Source organism: Myzus persicae, unplaced genomic scaffold (genome assembly GCF_001856785.1).
Source record: "Myzus persicae strain clone G006 unplaced genomic scaffold, MPER_G0061.0, whole genome shotgun sequence".
Lineage (NCBI taxonomy): Eukaryota > Metazoa > Arthropoda > Insecta > Hemiptera > Aphididae > Myzus > Myzus persicae.
The window spans coordinates 36,006-60,519 of record NW_019104428.1 but is presented as its reverse complement, the minus strand read 5'-3'; the positions used below and the strand labels follow the sequence as shown (position 1 = coordinate 60,519).

General features: G+C 33.4%; 1 protein-coding gene and 2 pseudogenes across 1 annotated transcript; 1 reads left to right on the top strand and 2 right to left on the bottom strand.

The window, feature by feature from the left end:
* Nucleotides 1-442: 442 nt before the first annotated feature.
* Nucleotides 443-2,666, top strand: LOC111042093 (annotated as a pseudogene).
* Nucleotides 2,667-4,076: 1,410 nt separating this feature from the next.
* LOC111042099 lies at nucleotides 4,077-7,793 on the bottom strand. Its single transcript, XM_022326584.1, has one exon. It carries the CDS (start codon nucleotides 7,791-7,793, stop codon nucleotides 4,077-4,079), a length of 3,717 nt encoding a protein of 1,238 aa, XP_022182276.1.
* Nucleotides 7,794-10,526: 2,733 nt separating this feature from the next.
* On the bottom strand, nucleotides 10,527-11,826 carry LOC111042098 (annotated as a pseudogene).
* Between the last annotated feature and the right edge of the window lie 12,688 nt (nucleotides 11,827-24,514).

Here is a 24,514-nt window from a genome sequence, read left to right as displayed (position 1 = left end):
TACTCAAATCAGGTGAAGTTTTTAATATAACAAGAATAAAAACAAAACAAAAAAGTCTTTATTTGCATGGTTTTACATTTAATACTACCACAGATGCTTTCAGCTACCCATGTAAATCAACAGAAGTTGGAATCATAAAATTGGGAAGATTATCTAGAAGGATATCAATTGTTTCTTTAAAATTTAAAAGATGTATATAGAAAATGTGTATTCTTTGAAAATGGCAGTCGCAGTTTTGTAGTCTCTTATCTTGATAATTTATAAATATATTTTGTAAAAATTATATTAATTTACTAATAATTATACATTTACATATTCTATTAAAATTATTATATTAAATATTTTCTAGTGTTTATTTTTATTTTATAATCTTATACTAATGTCTAATGTCTAATATTTAATTTTTTTTTTTAAAAACAATATATTATTTATAATAGGTAATATGGAGTATCAGAAAGATACAACCCATGTAGTAATTCAATTTAATAAATAAACCAAACAGGGGAAAGTAAGCATTGATCTGGTACCAATATCTTGGACCTACATTGAAAACAACACTTCATATTGTAAATACCCAACAAAAGAAAATTACCATAAGATTGATATAATGAGTAAAGTTTCATCGGCTCATGAAACTTCATGGAAAGGATATAAAATTCATGTAATCAAAGAAGTTGGTTAGTATTAAATTAAAATATTCTTTCTATTTATTTTACATTTACATATATTTTCAAACAAATTATTACTATTCTCTTTTTAATAGGTACCTACTTAAAATGTATTACAAACTGTAATACATTTTATAAATTAATATGTATTTATATATACTTCAATAACAATATACTTATATCAATAACACTTTTATTATCAACAATTTTATCTCTTAAATGGTATTTTATTTTATTTTTTAGGAAATTACGAACAAGGGGTTAGAAGAATGAATAGAGCATTCTCAAACACAGTTATCCATAGTAGCAATGTCGAGGAGAAATATAGTTCTGAAGAAGGTGATGATATTGTTGATTTAAGTGGAAATGAGCTGAAAAAATGTCTTAAAGATATTCCTTCCTATGATATTATAGAAAACAAAAATAATGGTATCTGACCTTTCAATTATGAATAGACATAAATAACTAATTTATATTTCAATAATTATGTTGAAATTAGATGATAAGATGGAGTCCGAAAATTCAACATCAACTGATTCATCTACTACAATTTATAAGCGAAAAAAGCCAAATAATAAGAAAAAAACTGTAAAAAACACTGCTTTTACTAGAACAAAATATGATACTCTAGTTGTACTAGAAAGTGATATAAATAATGGTAATTATTTTTAACTGTTTACACATTTTATAAATATGTGCAATTTCTTTGTAATACTTATGAATTTATGTCAATAATAGATGATGATGTTTGGATACCTCAAACATCAGAAATTACTAAAAGAAAGAAGAAAAATATGATTGTATCTTCAAAACAAAATCACAAGAAATGTAAGACTTTTACTATATAGAATATTTTAACATAATAAAACTTTCATTCATAATTTTCTGATTTTTTGTTAAATAATAACAACTTCAAGTTATGGGTAAATCAAAGAATATAATTATTTTTAAAGTTTAACTTATTCATTTTATTTTATAGACAAAGCAACACCAGTTGGAAAATATTGCCCAACGTGTGGTCGAGCAGGTATGATTAATAAAATGTACTAACATACACAGGGTTAGGTTAATATACACCTAACCCTGAATATAACACTTAAAAACAAAACAATTTTAACTATGACATAATTAAAAAAAAAATTATTTCCATTTTAGACAATGATAACCAATTATCAAAATATGATCTTGACAATATGAAAAGAAGTATTGAGTACAGGGTACAAGAAGAAGCAAAAATTACACGATCATTAATAGCCACTACCAAAAGTACCACAGACATAGAAACTATTATGAAAGAGGATATAATGATTGATTTACCAAAAACCACATTAGAAGATTTTCTTTATTTTGATAAACAGTTAAAAGTTGATATAGAGTTGATGAAGAAAATGGTGAGAAATATTTGAATCTGTACTGTTAGATTCTAAGTTTTTTGTTTTATTATTTACTTATTGTATAATTTTATTTTAGAAATGCTTTATGGTGCTTCATGTAAACAGCACAACAAAACTAAGTCAAAGTCGAAGAGTTATTCCATTAATAATATCTAAAGAGATTCAATTACAATACAGTGCTTTTGGAAGAGAAACCAACGGAATTAAAAAACTAAATTTCTCTGGGACAACATACAAATATTTAAGAGGTATAAATAATAAATTTTAATCAGATAAAACTATTTGAACGGGCCGGGAGCATAAAAAATATTACGCGTGCCCGAACGCCAATGCTTTAGAGCACCACTTACACCTAGGGTGGAGAAATAATATGGAGATAGCTGGGTGTGTAGTGATGTAGTAGTTCAAACAGTAGTGGTCGGGGTTGCCGGGCAAATACTGTAGAACTACGTAATGCGTGTTGTGCGAAAAGTGTGTTTTTGAGTACAAATGTGTTTATATATGTGGGTGTGTGTACAATAAAACAATAATAATAAAATGGTAACACGGTTTTTGGTAATGAGTTGCTGTTGCTGTATAATACACAATAATAATGACACAAATATAAAAAATTACAGCAACACAAATGTATAAAATATAATATAATAAATAAATCAAAGCCCTTATGGCTATAACAGTATAATATTAAAATATAAATTAGCCCTTCTGGCCCAACAAAGGAAAATATGAAATATTATAATTGATTATAATATTAATACGCAGCCTTTATGGCCAACTGGAATAAATTACAATAAATAGTAGCTATTGAGCTGTTAGCTTATATAAGATAAGTGTAAAATACAAAAAGCATACGTGGCCCTTCTGACACACGATACTATAATAATAAGAAAATATCTGCGGTCCTTATGACTCAACAGATTCAAATGTATAATAAATAACTAATAAAATAATAAAAAAAAACTCACAGTTTGTGGAGCGCAGACTGGCCAGCTGGTCCTGTACCTATGCTATAATACGAATAATAATAACACACACAAACAATAATATAATAATTTACCAAATGATATATAAAAAAACTCAGGCGATTAGCGCCTACGATATAATAAATAATAATTTAACCGGCGATTCGCGCACGGCAAAAATACAATGAGTATTGATAACTGGACCAATATAATAATAATGCCCTTATGGCTCACAATAATAAAAGATTACAAATTTCATATATATGCCTAGGTGTATATTATACTCGAGCCTGGTCACTGGCACGACCAAATGGAAAATTGACACCTTGGCCGTGTTAAATAATATTCGCGTGGACGGCGCGGCGGCGTGCGATAACGTTTAATCTACATATTATATAATAATTCACAATCACATAATTAATACACAAAAACAATGAAACAAAAATAAATAATTAAAAATGTGATGATGTGTGTGTGACCAGCTATTCTCTATATCAATATTGTTGCGCGGCAACATTCTCCCCCCGGTGAAAACTTAGGTTTTCACTTTTTTTCCGTTTCATGCACAGGCAATCGACAAAGCTTGATTACTGGCCGACGCATCTCAGTTTTATTGGCCGTGCGTATAGTTACCACCCTTATTCTTCCATCATTACCTGGATGAATGTCGATTACGCGAGTGAGTTTCCACTTAGCTGGTGGCATATTTTCGTCTTTTACAATTACTATGTCATCCACTGCCAGCTCCTGACTATTGGTTGTCCATTTGCCTCAAATTTGAAGTTGTGGGAGATATTCGTTCTGCCATCTTCGCCAAAAAGATTGTATAAGGCCTTGGACATAACGCCACCGACGTAGGGAATTTTGTTCTTCGTTAGCCAAGTCTGGTTCCGGATGCATGGTTATCGGTCCTCCTACAAGAAAATGTGCAGGGGTGAGTGCCTGCAAGTCACTTGGATCGCTGCTCATTGGAGTTAAAGGTCGAGAGTTAAGGCACGCTTCGATTTGACAGAGCAGTGTTTGTAGCTCAGTGATAGTTAGTTGGGCGTCCTTTAATACTCGAGACAAGTGATACTTTGCCCTCTTAACCACGCTCTCCCAAAGCCCTCCAAAATGTGGTGCGGAAGGGGGTTGAAATGCCACGAGATGCCTTCTTCAACAGAACCACATCCTATGTCTTTTACATATGTAGCTAATTCCTTACGAGCTTCGACAAAATTCGTGCCATTATCACTCCACACTTCATTTGGCTTTCCCCTTCGCGCCATAAATCTTCTTAAAGCAGCTATAAAAGCTTGACTGGTTAAATCTTCTACAACTTCTATGTGCACGGCTTTTGTTGCAAAACATATAAAAAGCGATATCCAAGCTTTTTTGTTAGCTCGTCCGCGGCTACCACTTCGTAACATGACTGGACCCGCGAAATCCACGCCGGTGATAGTGAACGGACGTGAACATTTAACGCGCTGCTGTGGTAGCGGTGCCATTAATGGAATTTGGAACGTGGGCTTAGCGCGGACACACGGAACGCACCGACGGACAGTGTAAAGAGCTAATAGACGGCCCTTTAATGGCCAATAAGCCTGACGCACGGCTGAAAGTAACAACTGCGGTCCACAATGCAATAGTTTATGGTGAACGTGGGTAAAAATCAATTTCGTGATCGTATGCTGGTAGGGAAGGACTATAGGATATTTTTGTTCCTCAGTTAGATCAGAATTTGAAAGTCGGCCTCCAACTAGGATCAGTCCATTTCGCATAAACGGTGCTAAGCTCTTTAACTTGCTTCTTGGTGAAATGTCTTTATTGGCCTTGTATGCTGATATTTCCTCCGGAAATGCTTCTGCATGCACTCTAACTAAAATCCAATGTTCGGCTTTTTGCAATTCGGCTAAGGTGATGTACTTGGTTTTAGACACTAAACTCTTCGAACGGAGAAACTCAACAAATCTACTCAACCAGGCCACGCCCTTTCTAAGCTTGTTCCAATCAGAATAGTGTTGAAAGATCTTATCGTTATTTGCTACTATCACTAATGACAACTGCAATGGACGTTGTTCTGGTAGATTACATTCCTCTATTGGAGAATACACTTCTTGAGTAATTGCATTATAGTTGTCAGATAACCACTTCGGACCGTTCCACCAAAGTTCTGAGTTACTAAGACACCTTGCGCTACTACCACGGGAAATTATATCAGCTGGATTTTCTTCAGTATTTATGTAACGCCATTGTTTTGGATCTGTTATTTCCAGTATCTGAGCGACCCTATTTGCTACGTACACTTTGAGACGAACAGCCTGAGCATTTAGCCATCCTAGAACAATTGTAGAGTCGGTCCACAAATGGCATTCACGACAATCCACCTCCCAGGCTGAAGCGAGTTTACTGATTAGGTGTACCAGAGTTAGAGCGCCACTCAATTCTAGACGTGGTATTGTTTCACCTTTCAAGGATGCTACTCTGCTCTTTGCACATAACAACCGAGAGTGCCACTTATGGTCTTGATCCTTTGAGCGTACGTAAACACAGGCGCCGTATGCTTCCTGGGAAGCATCACAAAAACCATGTATTTCAATTGGACTCCTCGCAGTTGCAGATATACACCTAGGTACTGTCACCAGTCGTAAGTCTTCGAGTTCGCTATAATAACTATCCCATCTACGTTGTATGTCCTCCGGTAGTGCGCAGTCCCAATCTATCTTTAATTGCCAGATTTGCTGGATAAATGTCTTCCCTTTTATTAGGACCGGTACTAGGAAGCCTAATGGGTCGAATACCTTGTTCAGGTCAGATAGAATGCCTCGTTTGGTGGTTTTATTAGTAGTGACTCTCATAACACCATAGAATCGGAACACGTCCTCGACCGATTGCCTATGTAGTCCCAGGGATTTCACTGCGTCTTCCTTTTGAATTTCTAATGCGAAAAGAGGGTCTTCGCTAAATCCAGACAGTCGAGCTCTTATAGCGCTAGAATTGGAGCACCATTTCCGTAAGGGTAAGCCTGCCGAATTGGTTATAAAGGAAATTTGTTGTTGCAATAGTAAACATTCTTTCTCCGACTCGCAGCCGGTCATTAGGTCGTCCATATAAAAGTCATTTTTGATAGCCTTGGAAGCGTCTGGAAATTCTGTCTTATTTTGATCGGCTAACACCACTAAACATTGAATAGCTATGAACGACGCTGGTGTTGTTCCATAGGTGACCGTTAGAAGGCGATACGACTCGAGTTGCCCGCTTGGCGTGGATCTCCATAGTATCCTTTGCATATCGCAATCTTCCTTTGCAATAACCACCTGGCGGTACATCTTCTCTACGTCTGCAGAAATCACATAACTATGCTTACGGAATCTGCATAAAATTGTAAAGATATCTCCTTGTACTACGGGCCCACGCATCAATAAATCATTAAGTGACTTGCCGTTAGATCCCTTTGCCGAAGCATCGAATACCACTCGTACCTTGGTGGTTGAGCTTGATGTTTTTACAACTGGGTGATGGGGCAGATAACAGACTCGGGAAGGCCTTTCTGGTTCGTCTATCTTTTCCATATGTCCCATTGACAAATACTCGTCCATGAACTGTATATAAGCCTCTCTTAGCTTATCGTCCCGCAGCAGTTTTCGTTCCACACTTAAGAACCTACATCTCGCCATTGTTAACGTGTCCCCTAATTCCACTGCACCTGCCTTGAATGGTAAGCGTAGTACAAATCTTCCTTCAATATTACGCGTAGCGGTAGCTTGAAAATGTTCCAACGCTTGCTGCTCTTCGAGACACTTCTGATTATTCTTGGACAATCTGCCATTGTCATCTTCTTCTACAATTCCTTGCTTTCTCCAATTATCTTCTAATACCTCACCGACACTAAGTAAACACGTGGAATGGATTCCTCCCGTAACAATCCAACCCAATTTACTTTCTTGTAAACAAAGTGTTCCCGAAGACAATGGTATACGTTTGACTTCCATTAATTCAAAGAAAATGCCACACCCAATCAATAAATCAATGGGTCCTGATTCGCAGAACGAAGGATCGGCCAGCAATGAGGTGTATTCTTTCGGTATTTTCCATCCTTCCTCTGGTGATTTAACGGAAGGTAGCTCCTCGGCAATTACTGGCAATATATAACAATCTGTGTGAGCACCGAAGTTTTTGACGCAAGATTTCAAGTGAATATCTATGCTGCTGGAGGCTTGAATTGAACTGGAGCCGATACCACTTATAGGCAGCATCATCCTCTTCGATGGTAGTTGAAGTCGCTTCGCAAATCCTCTTGAAATGAAGTTCACCTGAGAGCCACTATCCATAACAGCTCGACACTTACGATATACACCAAGGTTATCTCTAACTAATACTATTGCAGTGGCCAAAAATACATGAATAACTTTCTTGGTTTTTGGGACTGACACCAAGCTCTTAGCTCTAGATGGTTGCGTCATTGGTGGAGTAGTTAAGGGTACCAAACTTGAAGCCTCATCTCGTAACCGATGATCTTCCTGATTTTTTTCAAAATGCAATATTGTATTGTGTTTCCGATTACATTTCTTGCATGAATAACTCGACTTACAATTATCAGCTGTGTGGAATGGCGCTAGGCAATTAAAGCATAACCGATTGTCCCTAACTACATCCAACTGTTCAGATATCGTATATTCTTTGAATTTTCCACAGTCGTATATCCTGTGAATCGCCTTGCAGCAGGGGCATGGACGAGACGGCTTGCTTCCAGTTGCTATTAAAGCTTTCTTTGAAGTAGCTGATACCATAAGACCTCTTGAATTTGATACCCTTTGAGTTGTGCTAGTAGACTGTACGTATGACTAGGATGTTTCTAAAGCTACGCAACGACTTGCCAGGAAGGCTTCAAGATCGGAATATTTTGGCAGTTCGGAATTCCTTTGATGCAGTTGCCAACCATGAGCCGTACTCTTGTCCAATCGACTTACAACAATGGTAACAAGCCACGCGTCCCAATGCTCGACTGGTTGACCCATTGCTTTGAGTGCGGCTACATGGGTGCACATAGTCGAATGTAGCTGTTGTAACGTTTTGAATGCAGCCTCTTCCACCCGTGGACAATCCAAAATCGAACGAATATGGGATTGAATCACCAAACTACGATTATCGTATCGGTGTTTCAGCTGCTCGATGATAACTTCGTAATTTCCGTCGCTCACCAGTATAGCTCTCACTAAATCTAAAGCTGCCCCTTCTAGGCATGACCTTAAATAAAAGAATTTTTGGGCCGGTGAATAACTTTCTTCCTTATGAACCATGGCCTTAAATATATCAAAGAATGAGGACCAATCCTGAATGTTTCCGTTGAATTTAGGAAGTGGAATTGGCGCTAATTGTGTTCGTTGTATATTATGTGTAGATGTAAAGGAAGAGTGAGCTAATCCAGTGGTGGTATGGGATTTTTTTTGGTTAATCAACTCTTGAATTTGAGATCGTATAGAAAAGTAGTCATTCTCGAACTTGTCCCTCTCTGCTTCAGCTTCATCAGTGTCATCGGACACAAACAATTCGATTTGGGATTGTATGTCATCAAACTTTCTATTAATAGAAGGTAATTCTTCCTGACGAAATTCGAGCAAAGACAACGCTTGCTCTCTGGGATCAAATTTAGCTACAAATGAGCGGAGTCGAGTTAATGCTGCCTTGATAACAGCTCGTTTCTTTTTCAAGCCAATAAGCGTTTTTAGATCCATTTCATCCGTCATAATGAAATAATAATATGACAACACCAGATATTATATAAACCAAAAATAAAATACTTAGTACTGACTCGCCCAAAACTACGTACTTATAATTAAATGCGATACTAGCAACAATCGTATGTGAATATACAACATGCAATAAGGGCAGTAATAAAAATAATACTACTAGAAATAATTATTCGATCGCCGATAGAACAGATACTTCGGACTGTGCGCGCGATAATAATAAATACGGATTACTCGTTCAAATATAATATCTTATGACTTGATTATATAATTCACGAAAATAGACAATAAAATATCACGTCGAGGTCATCAAAATGAACGGGCCGAGAGCATAAAAAATATTACGCGTGCCCGAACGCCAATGCTTTAGAGCACCACTTACACCTAGAGCGGAGAAATAATATGGAGATAGCTGGGTGTGTAATAATAAGAAAATATCTGCGGTCCTTATGACTCAACAGATTCAAATGTATAATAAATAACTAATAAAATAATAAAAAAAAAACTCACAGTTTGTGGAGCGCAGACTGGCCAGCTGGTCCTGTACCTATGCTATAATACGAATAATAATAACACACACAAACAATAATATAATAATTTACCAAATGATATATAAAAAAACTCAGGCGATTAGCACCTACGATATAATAAATAATAATTTAACCGGCGATTCGCGCACGGCAAAAATACAATGAGTATTGATAACTGGACCAATATAATAATAATGCCCTTATGGCTCACAATAATAAAAGATTACAAATTTCATATATATGCCTAGGTGTATATTATACTCGAGCCTGGTCACTGGCACGACCAAATGGAAAATTGACACCTTGGCCGTGTTAAATAATATTCGCGTGGACGGCGCGGCGGCGTGCGATAACGTTTAATCTACATATTATATAATAATTCACAATCACATAATTAATACACAAAAACAATGAAACAAAAATAAATAATTAAAAATGTGATGATGTGTGTGTGACCAGCTATTCTCTATATCAATATTGTTGCGCGGCAACACTATTAATTCATATTCAAATTATTTTGTACGAGTAAATAATTATGAATAATTTTGATTGTTGATTAGTTATAAGTAATTCAAATTTAGATAAGTGGAGTAGTGAATTAACATCTTGCAGAGGTACCACTGTGCTGATCTAATCTACTCATCTATGCTTTCAATATTTATAACTAATTAAATACTAGTATCAACACGCTTATAACCAAATTACCAATCGAGCTTCACGTACCTGGTAAGTCTAGAATAATAAATCCGATATTATCATAATAATAATATTGCTTTGCAGGTTATCAATACTGTGGGCCTGGTACAAATTTAAAAAAACGATAAGCTCGCGGTGATAAAGGTATAAACCCCCTGGACTCTGCTTGTAGGGACTAGGGACCACGATATTGCGTACGAACATAGCAACTCTATCGCAGATCGTAACAAAGCCGATTATATATTAGAGCAGCGAGCCTGGGATAGATTAAAGTCAAAAGATTTGAGCTTAAAAGAAAAAGCTGTGGTTTGGGGTGTGACTACTGCCATGAAAGCAAAACGTAAAGTAGGCTGCGGCTGTGGTTTTAAAGCAGCACTTAAAGCCACTAAAAATGTTGTAAAGAAAAATATTGGCGAAAAAAACTTGACGAAATTGACTAAAAAATGTGTAGCCGTCGTGCGAAAAACATTCAAAACTAAGAAGACAAAATTTCCACGAACAATAAATATTCCGAAAAAGTTCGGTGTGCTACCACTCATACCGAGTTTCACCGGGTTGTCAGCTCTGGGAGCCCTGACTGGCGGTGTAGCCTGTGTCCACCTAACCTGTGAAGGTCGCCAATGAGTTTAATAGAAACACTCCATCGCATTGTTGGAGGTGTTGTATACCATGGAGGGTACTGTGCAAAATTGTCTGAATTACGTCTACGACGTTTGGTTATGACCGTCTGTGAGGATGATGCTTGCCCATCGGTATCATCAATAGGCTAAACAAATAATAATTTGTTAATATATATACATATATATTTTAAAAATTAAATGTGAGTATTACCAATGATTTTGTTGGTGCCCATGTCGCCTCTGTAGAGGTGATTTGGGTTAAAAATTCATCTTTACCACGATCCTCGTCAGCTGCCTATAAAAATTAAAATTATTAATACTTAAATTATTTCAATAGATATGTAAGTTAAAAATTACCTGTGCCTGCGAAGGGTCTTCGTGCATTGGAGACATACTCGAAAATTGAGGCGGTGATGATGGTGAAATGAGCGTCACTTCGGATTCAGTGAATAACTATAAAATAATAATTATACATTAAATATTTTTAAAAGTAATATAATTTATAGATTTACCTCTGGCGACATTTCCCGGCTCCATCGTTTCGCCCAATGTTCGGCTAATTGAGATGAAACATACATTTTGAGTTGACTGATGAGATTGACATCATTTTTTGCAATTTTTGAAATTACATTATCGCCGCGTACATTTTTGATAAATGTAACCATTTCTTCGGGATTTTTCGGTGGTGAATCAACCTTGGTGAATTCAACATCGATATAGTTTAAAAATATATCGAATTGTTTTAGGACAGCTGGTTGTGTTATATTTGATTTTCGTGTAATCGTTTCAAATATTCACCATTCCAAATACTGAAGTTGTATAAGGTCCTTCCGATTTAACAGTACTCTGCACCCTTCATGAGTTTTTGACTCGATCACTAGCACATTTTCTCTGCCATACACCATACTGGATATTTTATAAAGTTCGGTTTCCAAAAATAACGTACGCTTATATTTTAGCGCCTGCTCCAATACGAATGACAGCATATTACCCATCAGTGAAAATATACGTTTTCGAAAATCCGGTGTTATTTTGACATGCCTCGATGGAGATAAAAAATGGATAACGACCTGGAATTTTTCGCTCGGGTCAATACCGATATGTACAAACTTACGGGCTGCGAAGTCGAGTGTGTAATATGTTGATTCGATAAGTTCGGCCGGTGGTGATGGAGGCACATAAGTAAATGCATTCTTTTTATATAACGTTGGTAATAGAACCAGCCATGTTTAAAATTATTTTTGAAAAATAAAAACACACACACACTTTAAAACTCACTAAAATTTAGATAGACGGAGCGAGCGAAAAATACGTGTACACCAGTTTAAGGCAGCAGACGGACTAAATGGCCACCGACTCCTCGAGTCAGGAGTCTCTATAATAGGTGGGGACATTTTTCAATATTAATGGATTTTGCTGGAATGTGATTAATTGATTGAAAACTCTATCGTGGAGTTCTAAGTATTGATATATATTGCGGTTATTAAGAGTCGGCGACATGAGCGAATATGACATTTTTAAGTAGATCGGTTATTAATGTGTATTAGTAGGCATTTTAATATCGTTAGTGTGCGACATCCTGGCGACGTACGTTCTTAATCGATTATCGATGAATTGAATATGGATATGTGAGGGGTGGTGTAGGGATATACATTATGAGTCGGCGCCATCCTGACGACCGTTCGGGCACAATAAGCAGATCGTATTTATGTATCAAGGTTAGGTTTGATTTTGTATATTATTTCCCCAAGAGTTAACTATACGTTGTGAGAAAATTCATATGATTATGTATATTATTTAGCGTGTATTTAAATCTTAGATCATATACTATGGATAGAGCTACTGCAATATAAACGTGTACTAGGAAGTTGAATACAACATTATTAAGGTGACCGATATAAATTGCGCATGCGCATCTATTGCGCATGCGTAATCATTATAATAAAAATACGATATTATGTGATTACTGATTAGTGATTACGTATATTTTACTGTTTACGTGAAATGTGAATTTGTCCACGGTTAATATTCAATATTAAAATACAATATGCATTAATATTAATAAGTACAATAAATTTTATACAATAAAGTAATTAAAAACATTTCATCTTATTCACCATAACAAATGTAATCATGGGAATAGTGGTCATAACTCATAGTGGCTATTGGTTTTTAAATAAAATTAATTTAGTATATTTTCTTCTTATATTTTTTCTAGTTGTTACCTGGTTGTGCTGTTTTACATAGTGATGCATCCTTAAAGTTATGTAATGTTCTATAATACGCTTTATTAGTTGAGTCCTATGATTGTCAAATATATCCTGGGTAAGAATATGGTTAAGCATTATTTGAGTGTTGAAAATGGATGAGTCCATACCTATTTCATTCATTGATTTGATACAAAGTTTTTGTTTTACATTTTTGTCTTTCAACAAAATGTTTTTTTGAAGTCTAAATACATATTCTGCTGTTAGACATATTTTGTGAACATCAGCAGATGCTTTCGTTAGCTTACCTTTTGTTTTAATTTCTAATAATATTGATGTATTTACATCATCATTCGATGTTAAATGTGAATCATATATGTCTCAAAGATTTTTTTTACTCTTGATTTTTTTCACAATAAAGCCAGAAGTATATTTTACAATATCTACTACATATTCTTCTAGTATCGGTAATCTTTCATAATAATCATGGTCAAATTCATTGAATAAACAGATCTTTTCATTTTCATCACAATGTATGTCGCAAATTGCATCTGCATCTTTTCTAGAACTAGTGCCAACAAATAAGATGCTGGCACAATCAAGTGGAGAACAATTGCCAAACTCCGATCCTTTTATTTCATGCCGTACAAGTAGACGTTTGTATGCTGTCCGGAATTGAAGTGCATTGGGATTGTTATTATATCCTCCATGGCTTCTCATAGCGCTAAAAAATACTTCTATGTGATCCTGACTTAATTTGTAACTTAGTAAGTAAGTCATACCATAACGTTTATCCAAATGAAACAAATTAATAAGATTAGAAATACATATAATGAATCCTAAAAATCCAGTTTTTCTTTGACTTTTTAACAGACTTTCACCATCAAGTTCATGGATTTTTCTCTCATACCTAAGTTGTTCAACATACAATTTGAATTTTTCCAAAAACGATTTTATTTTGGGTAAAGTATTATCGTTGATTGTAATGTAGTAATTCCCTTTTGCTAATTTGTTTCGACAATTTGTAATATCAAAGGCATCATTAAAAATTTCACAAAACTCAGAAGTAGCCTTTGTTCCCTTTAAAACGTTTAGTTGTTCGCAAAACTTCAAACTTTAACTGACACTTGAGCTTAAAGTTTGCGCAGCTAAACGAACATTCATCTTGTTCTCGTAATATCTAATATGATTTTTTTTAAATTTATTTGCAGCATGCAGACCTTTGGATTCTTGAACTTCCTGTAATTGTATTATATGGCTCCATTGTATCTCTTCATTTTTGTCATTGATAAGAATTTTTTTGTCGCCAAAAACAATGTTTTAATAAATTGGCTCTTTCGCTACCAGAAAAACTATGAACCAAAAAATACCCTATTGGGACCTTCCAATGACCGTTTAAGCATACTGCTAAAAACACTAGAGCATTAGTAGCTTCTTGAACATTATCCTGGTCATTTTCAATATTGCCAGTTCCCAAATCAACACAACCATACAATTTACCACTAAAATATGACAATTGTCTTCGTATTGCCATCTCATCAATAGTAATATTCCATGCCACTGGTTGTTTACTATCTTTAACATGTAATTCAATTGCTTGGAAAGCTTCGCTAGTAAAACCAGGGTTACCATTGACTACTGTATACCATTTTCTTAGTGTTGCAGGGTGTGGTAATAAATTATTAAACATTTTTCGAACATATGTATAAGCCTTTGATGAATAAAATTGTAACGTCAATGCAAAACTATGTATTGCTGGTTAGTATTTGGCGTTTCTAGATTTCAAACTTCTACTCAATGTTTTTTTAATTGAATCATTTGTTGTATTCTAAAACCCAAAATCGAATATAATATATATGTATGAAACATTTAGTTAAAAATATTACACATTTAAAAAACAGTAATAACTAATAATATATATTTTATTGACATTCTACATAATGTTTCATACAATAATCATTACGACATTACCTATAAAAATAAAAATGTTTACAGTGGCGTAGCCAGGATTATTGAGGTGGGTTAAGTATAAATTAAACTAAGTTTTTCAAAGTTTTCACATATAAATAATACATTAAATGTATTATCTATAAATTTTATTAGGACTTAAAGTTAATAACACATCTCATCAACATTTAACATAATCTTACATTCTAATGGTTATAAATAAATAATAATTGTAGTTATAATACAGTTAAGAAAAACACAACGAAATGCATCTAATTAACATTTACCATATCGTTACATTCTAATGGAGATAAATAAATAATAATTGTTATTATAATATGGTTAAGCAAAACACAATGAACACATCTAATTAACATTTACCATAGCAAAATACAAATGGAATATTAAATATATATACTCAACATAAAACAATACACAGACTAAAAATATGTTTAGTGTTTACCAAAATTGTATCGTGTGCTTCTTCTGTTATCAGATTTTTACTCTTCAAATGTGCAAATAAATCAGCCATTGATTAAAGTTTTTTTTTTAGTCGATTAACTTTTTGGTTCAAAACTTTAATTCTTTTGCGACTTCTAAGAATTTTTAACTTAGCGTTGTTAAAATGAACTTTGGCTCTTCGGGGAGTACATAAGTCAGGAGATGTTATATCACCAATATAATTCGTCCTTCGTTTTCGTTTGGGAGTAATTGTATAAGAATCTTCAGTCATTTCTGTATTGAACGCTTCACAACTGGATACTTGAGCATTGCACACTTCAGTACTGGAAACTTCGATATTAGTTGAAGTTGAAGCGTCTTGATCATCAAGTTGTACTTTCATTGAATTTGTACTTGACAAATTACAAAATGATCTGAATAAAAAATGTGTTTTACTAATTATGTAATTATTAATTTTAAATAAAAACTAATGATAAATACCCAGATTCAAAAAAACTTTTTGTTCTACTTGAAAGTTTAGTTGGTATTGAACCAGGTTTCAAGGATCTTCTTACTGTACCAGATTTAAAACAATTTTCTTCAAAATGAAGTGAACAAAGTTTTAAGTTGTGTTTGAAATCCTCTTCTCTAATGCCACAAGCAGTGAGCCACAATTTTCGAATTTTAGTGTCACTAGGAAATCTAATAAATATAAAACAGTGACATATGTTAAGCATATTGTACAAGTGTAAGACATTTTTAAAATTAATTTACTTAGGTAGGTACTAATTGTTGATTTAATTATTATTTAAATACTTACGAGTGTAAAGAGATGCCTGGATGCATAGCTGGAGTTTTAAGGCAAAACCTACAAGCATTCTTGTTTTTATTATTCATTTTAAAATAAATAATAATTAAGTATAGTCCGGTTTAAACTTAAAATTTAAATTAAAAAAAAACAACAGGAAATTTGTTTTTTATTAACACTGTCAAAATCAGAGGTGATTACGGCCTACGCGCCGTGCTCGACTGCGCAAGATATACATTGCGCGCATGCGCATTCGCCACAATTCACCATAATATGTAGGCTTCAAATATTTAGCCAGTAGCTCTATCCATAGTATATGATCTAAGATTTAAATATAGCAGTATTGACTATATTGCTCAACGGGTTAGAGTCGAGGTGGGATACAATGATACGTCCCGGTAACACAAAATATTATATTTTTTAAATATATGATAACTGATAACATATGATAACAAATGATAACATTTGTGATAACTGATAATGGTGCTCGCGTATGTGATATGCGCAAAAATGATAACTGATTAGAATAACAGCGGCAAACGTATGTCACGCACGTACGAGATCGTGTGGTGGCGGGTGAGGAGTGGGGTCAAAACGAGTAGGTGAGGTTTTTGGACTGGTGGTGGGTGAGTTGGGTGAGGTTTTTGAATCGGCTATTTCATCCTACTGATGAAGTACATGGTATGATAAATGACGAAATACTTAGGCAGTCAGGGTACGGAATAAATAACGTCAATCATAGTTATTTAACTTATGCAATAATCGGGTTAATAAAATTTGCTACGAAATTATTATTGCTTATATAATATATAACATACAAGTGTAGATTTAGCACTTGGGAAGCCGTTAGACCGCGATACGAACCGAACCCTTTAAGTAGAAGTAAATTTTACGTAGACACACCAAGAAAGAGCTAAGAGTCCACTATTGGGGGATACGCCCTATAGTGCGGCAATACCAAATCCTCCACCAACGATAAAGGATTGAAAATAAAAAAAGAGAAAAAAAAAAAATAATAATAATAAGATATGATTCTAACACAAAGTAAAATTAAATAAGTAATTAAATATATTATATTTGATTAGATGTATCTAACAAATAAACTAACGACAGTCATGAGCTTAACAAGGTATGCTGATGAATAAAAAAGGGAAAGGAACGAAATAAAGAAAACATTACTAAAACTGATTAACAGAAAGATATCGTACAAGTTCGTAATCATGGATTTCGAATTCTCCATGATTGATCGAACCAGCATGGTCCTGATTTCCGGGGCAATATCAAATACTTTGGGTAGATTTAAAATTCGAAAACTCGAACGGCAACCGCTACTTTTACCGGTCAACGACGAGGTCAGACCTATGAAGGACCGGGAAGTTGTACTGACAATAAAATAAATAATGCGAATTTTTAGATGTAAGGAAATATTACGGGACGCATGCCTAAACCAGATAGAATTAAGTCTAAAATCTAAGATAAATAATTTAGATAAAGTATACATAGAAAATTACATAAGCCAAGGGGAACAGAAAAACGATATCGTGTTATGGAATGGGTAGTCAGACAAACGGGTTCTAGACAAATTAGGAATTCAAGAATATCCAATTCTAAATATCAGATGTTATGATATACTGTTCAACCAACAGTTTAGTATCCAATTAAAAAAATGGATACCAAACAAATCATATTCGAAATGGATATAGGAACATTCAATAAATCAGGAAGATTACTAAACCTAGAAGAAACCAAGAGCGGACTGAGAGTATTTCGGCCCGGGTGGAGAAGATTTGAGCGGCCCCCAAATTTTTTTTGTATGATCATAGGCTAAAATTTCGGCGGTGCAAAGGGTGTTTAGCACCGCCAATATATTCTAGGAATAAATAATATCATCATTCATAATATTGTTATAATGATTATATTATATCGTTTTTAATAATTAATTTCCAACATTTGATGCATAATGGTGGATGATTCTTTTAAATAGTTAACAACTTCCAACACATCTATTTCATATTTCTACCGACATTAAAAGCAGAGACTCCAAATTTTCCTGATTTAAATTGGATCTTCATCTAGTTTTAATTAGTTTCAGCTTACTAAATGTACGTTCACAGTTAACTTATGTGACTGATAGAGTTAAAAAAATTCATATGCTCCACATAGTGTAGTATAAGCAGATACATGTAAATTTAAATTATATATCAAACTGTAGACACAATGCAAGCGAATTTTCTTGTCGTGGTTACTGTAAACTGCATTACCTGAAACCATAAACAACAATATTATTGATCATGATTAAATAAATATTGTAAATAAAACGAATGTCTACACTCTACACTATCAATTTTACAAGGAAACATATTTTCATAGATCCCATCAACTTCTTTGTTTTCAAATTCGATTTCCATGTCACTTTCCTCTTCGGTTTCAGAGTATATTAATTTTGTTCTTTTCTCTACTGAATTCGATATTTTTGGGTAAACTTTCGAAAAATTTTGATGTTCCAGTTTTTTTAATTGATTAAGATCTATACTTGCTATATCGACTAATTCGTTTAAAGCATCTTTAGGCATATTTTGTGTAGAAGGAAAATTCTTAGGTATCATGAATTGAACATCAGCTATTAACTTCTTGTTAATTGAAAAACGTCGGTTTAAACTTTCTTTAATTTGATCTAATGTTACTCTGAAAGTATTTATTCTGAATCTGTCTATAGGCAACTGAGGTATTTCATCTCCACATAATTCATCATACATACGTTTTTTCGAATATTTCTTACTATACTTAGTTCATATTTTACAGCTAAATCATCAGTTAAATTCATATCACTAAGTTGATTATTCATTTTTTTAGAGAACGTTTCAGATTCTTTTTTTCTGCATTCAAAATTAATATTACTAATTTCTTGTTTCACAGTATCAATCATGTTCCAGACAGTCAACATATCCAATCCCTTCATCTAAAGTTACCGCGATGTGGGTCCAGTAATTTTATATATGTACATAAAAATATGTGTTGTAAGAATTATTTTGAAATCACTCAATTAATAACGTCAATTAATGAAGTTCCTTACAATGCATCAATTACAATTGGAAATAGAGCGTTATCACCTTCAAACATCCAAAATAATTCTTTCTCCCGGTACCACCACTTTGTGTTATTTTCAACAATATTTGTCATCTTTTTAATTTATTTGAACCAATTTGTGATACATTTTGTTGAATCCATACAAACGTATTTATACGACTCTCCGAAAAATGTTGCAAGCGTATTAAGTAATCCAAATAAATTTTTAGCACCTAAATTGTTGCATGTATCACATATACACTAATTAAGTATGTGACTATAACACCAAGTATAAATGCTTTTGTCATTTTGCTCTTTAATTTTTGATTGTAATCCAGAGTATTCTCCTCGCATATTAGATGCCACATCAAAGGATTCTCCTTCGATATTTTCAAAACTTATATTATGTACAATGAATAATTTTTTTAGAATTTCATAGTATCCCTGTCCAGATGAATCAGTTACTTTCAATAGAGCGAATAATCCTTCTTTGATTTCTCCATTAAAAATGTAACGTATACAAATTACTGCCTGGTCTTGTATACTGTCTACTTGAATGCTGAACATCTTATCTCCTGACTCGGTTTTAATTTTAATTCTTATTGAATTTACTATAGACTCAATTACATTATTTACAGTTTTCTTTGAAAGTAAAGTCACTAGAGAACCTCTTCCTCGGAACGATGATGATTTTTTTTTTAAGTTTAATTTTCGCTTTTTACTATCCTTAATAGCTTTGTTCAAATGTTTGTATAAAATAGTATCTCTCTCTGCTGTAAACTGTATTAACTCAAGAAAGTTACCTTTATTTAAATTATCTTTGTCATCCCATTTGTAAAGAATCTCTGAGTTTTTTGTTCCTCTGAATGATAGATTTTGACAACCAAGCAATTTTATTATTTCAAAAACTTGTTTAATAACATGGATATTTTCTTCAATTTGTTTTCTTTTTAAATTCATTAAATTAAAATTTATACCAAATTCGATTGATTTGTCATTGGAAGCGCTAATAAAACTTTTTAAAGATTGTTTGTGTGTTATATTATCCTCGTGTTTTATTATGCATTCATGAATATGTTTAAAATTAGTTTGTCCAAATGTTATGGACATTTTAAAGAACTTAAGGCTATACAAATAGGACAGAAGAATGATTTGAGTTCATGGACATTACATAACACAGATAACCAATTTCTTGCAAATTCTTTTCCATCAGTAGTGTTTCTAAAATATAGCTTGTGTATGTCTAAATTACTGTTCGAAAAATGGGCTGGTTGAAGAGGATGCTGTTTAATGAAATTTAATTTTTGTATTAGATTAGCATTTTTAGGAAGTTTAAACAACATTTCTTATGGATTTGAAGATAATTTTCCTAATTCAGAATCCTCGCATTCCTCAGTAACACTTTCAGTGCTTTAGAAAATAGAAAAATATTTATAAATTTATATTAATTCTACAAAAATTTAACTTAACCTTACTAGAATATGTAAGTCGATTTTTTTCTTTATGAACTGTACCGACTTCCTGTCACTATAAAAATATCATTAGTGTATTAGTTAAAAATGTATCATTCATTTAAATAAATTATGTGTAACTTACTGTTTCACTTGTTTCTTGTTGCTCTTTTATTTGAATATCAGTATTAACTAAAAGTTCCATTTCTTCGTTATGAATTGCACCAACTACTACCTGCTTCTATAACAATATAATTGGTGTATTAGTTAAAAATTATTTTTATTTTTCGTTCATAATCAGCAATTAGTGTTTATGCCCTACATTATAAAGAAAGAAAAATGCTCAAATTAAATAGTTATTATTATTCTGATTTGTTTTTTTTTTTTTGTTTTACTTTAGAGTAAATAGAAAACCTTGGCGTCCTAGTGTTCATAGTGTTGTTTGTAGTACCCATTTTATTAATAATAAGAGGTCATAATTAAGTTTTATTAAATATAATATAAATAATTTATTAAAAGTGATTAAACATTCTTAATAAATGCAATATGTGAGACATAGAAAAAATAGCACTTCTTATCATGAGTATTAATGTCTTTTTTTATTTCTTTATCTTATATTTCATTTATATTGATATTATTAAGAGTGTTTAATAATTTAAATCAAAACTTTAAATTATTTTACTATTTAAATAATAGGTCTCTTGATCCCAGAAGCCCGTCGTATATACCTTCAATATTTAAAGAAGTATACAAAAAAAAACCATGGAATTTCAAGAAATAAATAATCAAATAATACCTTCTTTTGAGGTGCCCGAGGAAAATTTTATTTTTTATTATGTTTATTAACGTAATAATAATGTAGGTACTCAAGCATCGGTAAATTTAAATTTAAATTTTACTAAACCGAAAAGTGCAGAAAAATCTTGTGGAGTAGATTCTTCAAATACAAATAGTATGTATTTGTATGTTCACAGTTCGTTTTTCCACTGTATTTTTTTTTTATTCAAACGGGAATGTCTGGCTCAGACGATTCAGAATTATCGTATCACACAATACGGTAATTTCACACTCAGTGTACACATTTTTTTTATGAATACTTCTAAATTAAAAATAAATATTAATATTTCAATTAAAAACACAAATTATTAAATAAATTTTTTTTATTGTTATAAATTAATTATATTTACACGAGTGTTCTTACTTCTCTAGTAAAAGGTTACATATTCTACGATACGATCATGAATTAATAAACAATAAGCAGTTACACCTGTAAAGGATACCGATGCCTCAATTTCCAATTGAACATCCACTGCTGAGGCTATAGCTGAATTATTCTGTTTTGAAGTATCGATAACTATAATCGGGGCGTTTGATGGAAAAGTGGAAGGACTCAATATCGGGTTCCTTATATTTTTTTCATAGTACGATTCTTGAAAAGATGTATACATATCATATAATAAGGTAAAATATTTTTTGCAAAATCCAAATTAAAATTATCATACGGATAAGCTATCGAGCTTAGAAATACTTTAACGTTTGTTAGATTACAATGATCAAATATACTATTATCTTTTGAAAACGAATTTTTACGTCCCTTCTGCAATCCAATTATGATAAATCGTGGTTTTTCTAATTTTGAAGCAGTTTTCAAGTTCCATACAACTTTTTTAGTAGTCCCGAGTTCAGGATATTCAAAAGTTTCAAAAGATCTAAAAGGTATAAACAAACTTTTTTCTTTTTCTACAAGTTTCAATAACTTCAACCTTTCTTCATCGTCAACAGTAATATGTGGAACCTTCCAGACTATTTTGTTTAAAATCACTTTACCTGTAGTAGGAGAAGCTGCACCAGTTTTTAAGTTAAAAGCATTTATATCGGTATGACTTCGAGTTAATATCAATTCCAATCTAGAATCAACTAATATTATTTTAAAGTCTTCAAAAAAATCTAACTAATTGCAAGGGATGCAAGCACTATATTCGCCTTTTTCGTTTGCTGATTGTGATGCATTTTTAAAATTCCAGCCAGAATTCTCATAACAATGATAGTTGTCGGGTGTACAGGATAAGTAACCTTTTAACGAGCTAGTGATTCCAAGAACACGCATACTATCTACTTCTATCCCATTGATTTCTAATCGTATTTGTTCAAAAAGGTAAGAGTAACCATTATTAGATAGTTTCACTTTGTCAGCTTCCGATATTATTCCTTCAAGGAAAATAAAGCTCTCATGTAGATATGGATAAACATCTGTTTGCTGGATTGATATACGTATCTCGTCATTATTATTAAACGATGTTGTATACGGCGTATATGAATGATATTCAATTTTCGAAATTCTAGAATACGTTTCATACCGTGAACCCATATCTAAAATATCACTCTCAGGCATTCTGGCTGTAGTTGATAACAAAAAGCTTGTAAAATTTTTTTATTTTTCCCTGTCAAATTTTTAACTTTATTTGATGTTGCTAGTACCACTTTAGTCTTACGACTAGTTGGACTGATCTGAAGTAATGGGCTTATATTGAATTTTAATCCCATCTCAAGACCCGTAACGTTTAATATGTAGAACGATTGTTAATGTCTCACCAAAATTATTAATCAGGTTATGATCTTGATCAACTAGCTGAACGGTTATTGAGTCAATTTATTTATTTATTCGTATGGCTTAACAAATCATTTACAGCAAAATTAACAATAAAATAATAAAAATAAAATATAAGCATAAAGCATAATTTAACTAAATTTAGATTAGAAAGGTTAAGGTTTTATAAATATATAATATAATATGACATAACAATGCGTTACAGTTTACAGGTTACAAGTGTACGTCCAGTTCCCTTATCCACTTTACTGCTTCCGGTGTTATCGCGTGGATTCCTTCGATGCCCTGGTGGAATTTCCTTATCTGGCATTCCTTTATTATGTGATTTATGGTTTGTCTATCGTTACCGCAATCGCATGCTGGGCTGTCTTGGAGTTGCCATTTAAATATCATATCAGCGCAACGGCCATGACCTGTTCGAAGACGATTTAGTACAGACCATTCATGTCTAGGCAGTTCCATACCCATAACTCCTTGATTGGGGTCCATCACCAGATTTTTGTTTTTGATTGGTAAAGTAGAGTTAGTCCATTCATCGCACCAGCACTTTTTGGTTTCAAATCCTGATCTTATTAGGTCTTTAGCTGTCTTCCAAGGCGGTTTCCTTGACTTTAGTCTGAGTGCCGGTATATCTTCTAATCTTTCGGCTAGCAGTGAGTTCCTCCTATCTTCGGCTTTTCTGATAGTATTAATAAGTTTCTGCTTTCTTCGTAGGTCTGGTGGAGCTATATTGGTTAGAACTGGTAGCCATTGTAACTGAGTGGACTTAACCGTGCCGCTAATCACTCTCATTACGCTATGCAATTGTGTGTCAACTTTTTTCACGTGTGCACTATTACACCACACTTGGGCACCGTATTCAGCTGCACTGTATGTTAGCGCCAGTGCTGCTGTCCGTAATGTTTTAGCGCTAGCACCCCATCCTGTACCGGCGAGTTTTTGAATTAAATTGACTCTGGATCGTACTTTCTTTCCAGTTTTGACAAGATGTTCTTTAAATGTGAGTGTACGATCCAGTGTTATTCCCAAGTATTTCGGCGTGAAGTTGTGCTTTAATTGTACTCCTTGGAATGTCACTTTCAACTCTTCTCTAGCCTTTTTGTTGTTTAGGTGAAAAGCACATACTTCAGTCTTGGTAGGGTTTGGTTTTAAACGCCATTTAGAGAAGTATTTGTTCATCGTACTGAGGTCTTCAGTAAGTGCTTTCTCGCCGTCCTCTAAATCAGTGCTTTGATAAGCAATAGCAATATCGTCCGCGTATTGGAACTTAAGCCCTTTCGTAACAGGTAGGTCATGTATATATAAGTTAAATAGAGTCGGGGCAAGTACCGAACCTTGGGGAAGACCATTAAGTACTGTGCGCCAATTGCTTTCCTTATTACCCAAA

Coding starts and splice junctions, on each gene's coding strand:
- LOC111042099 (XM_022326584.1), bottom strand. CDS start 7,793: ATGGTATCAGCTACTTCAAAGAAAGCTTTAATAGCAACTGGAAGCAAG.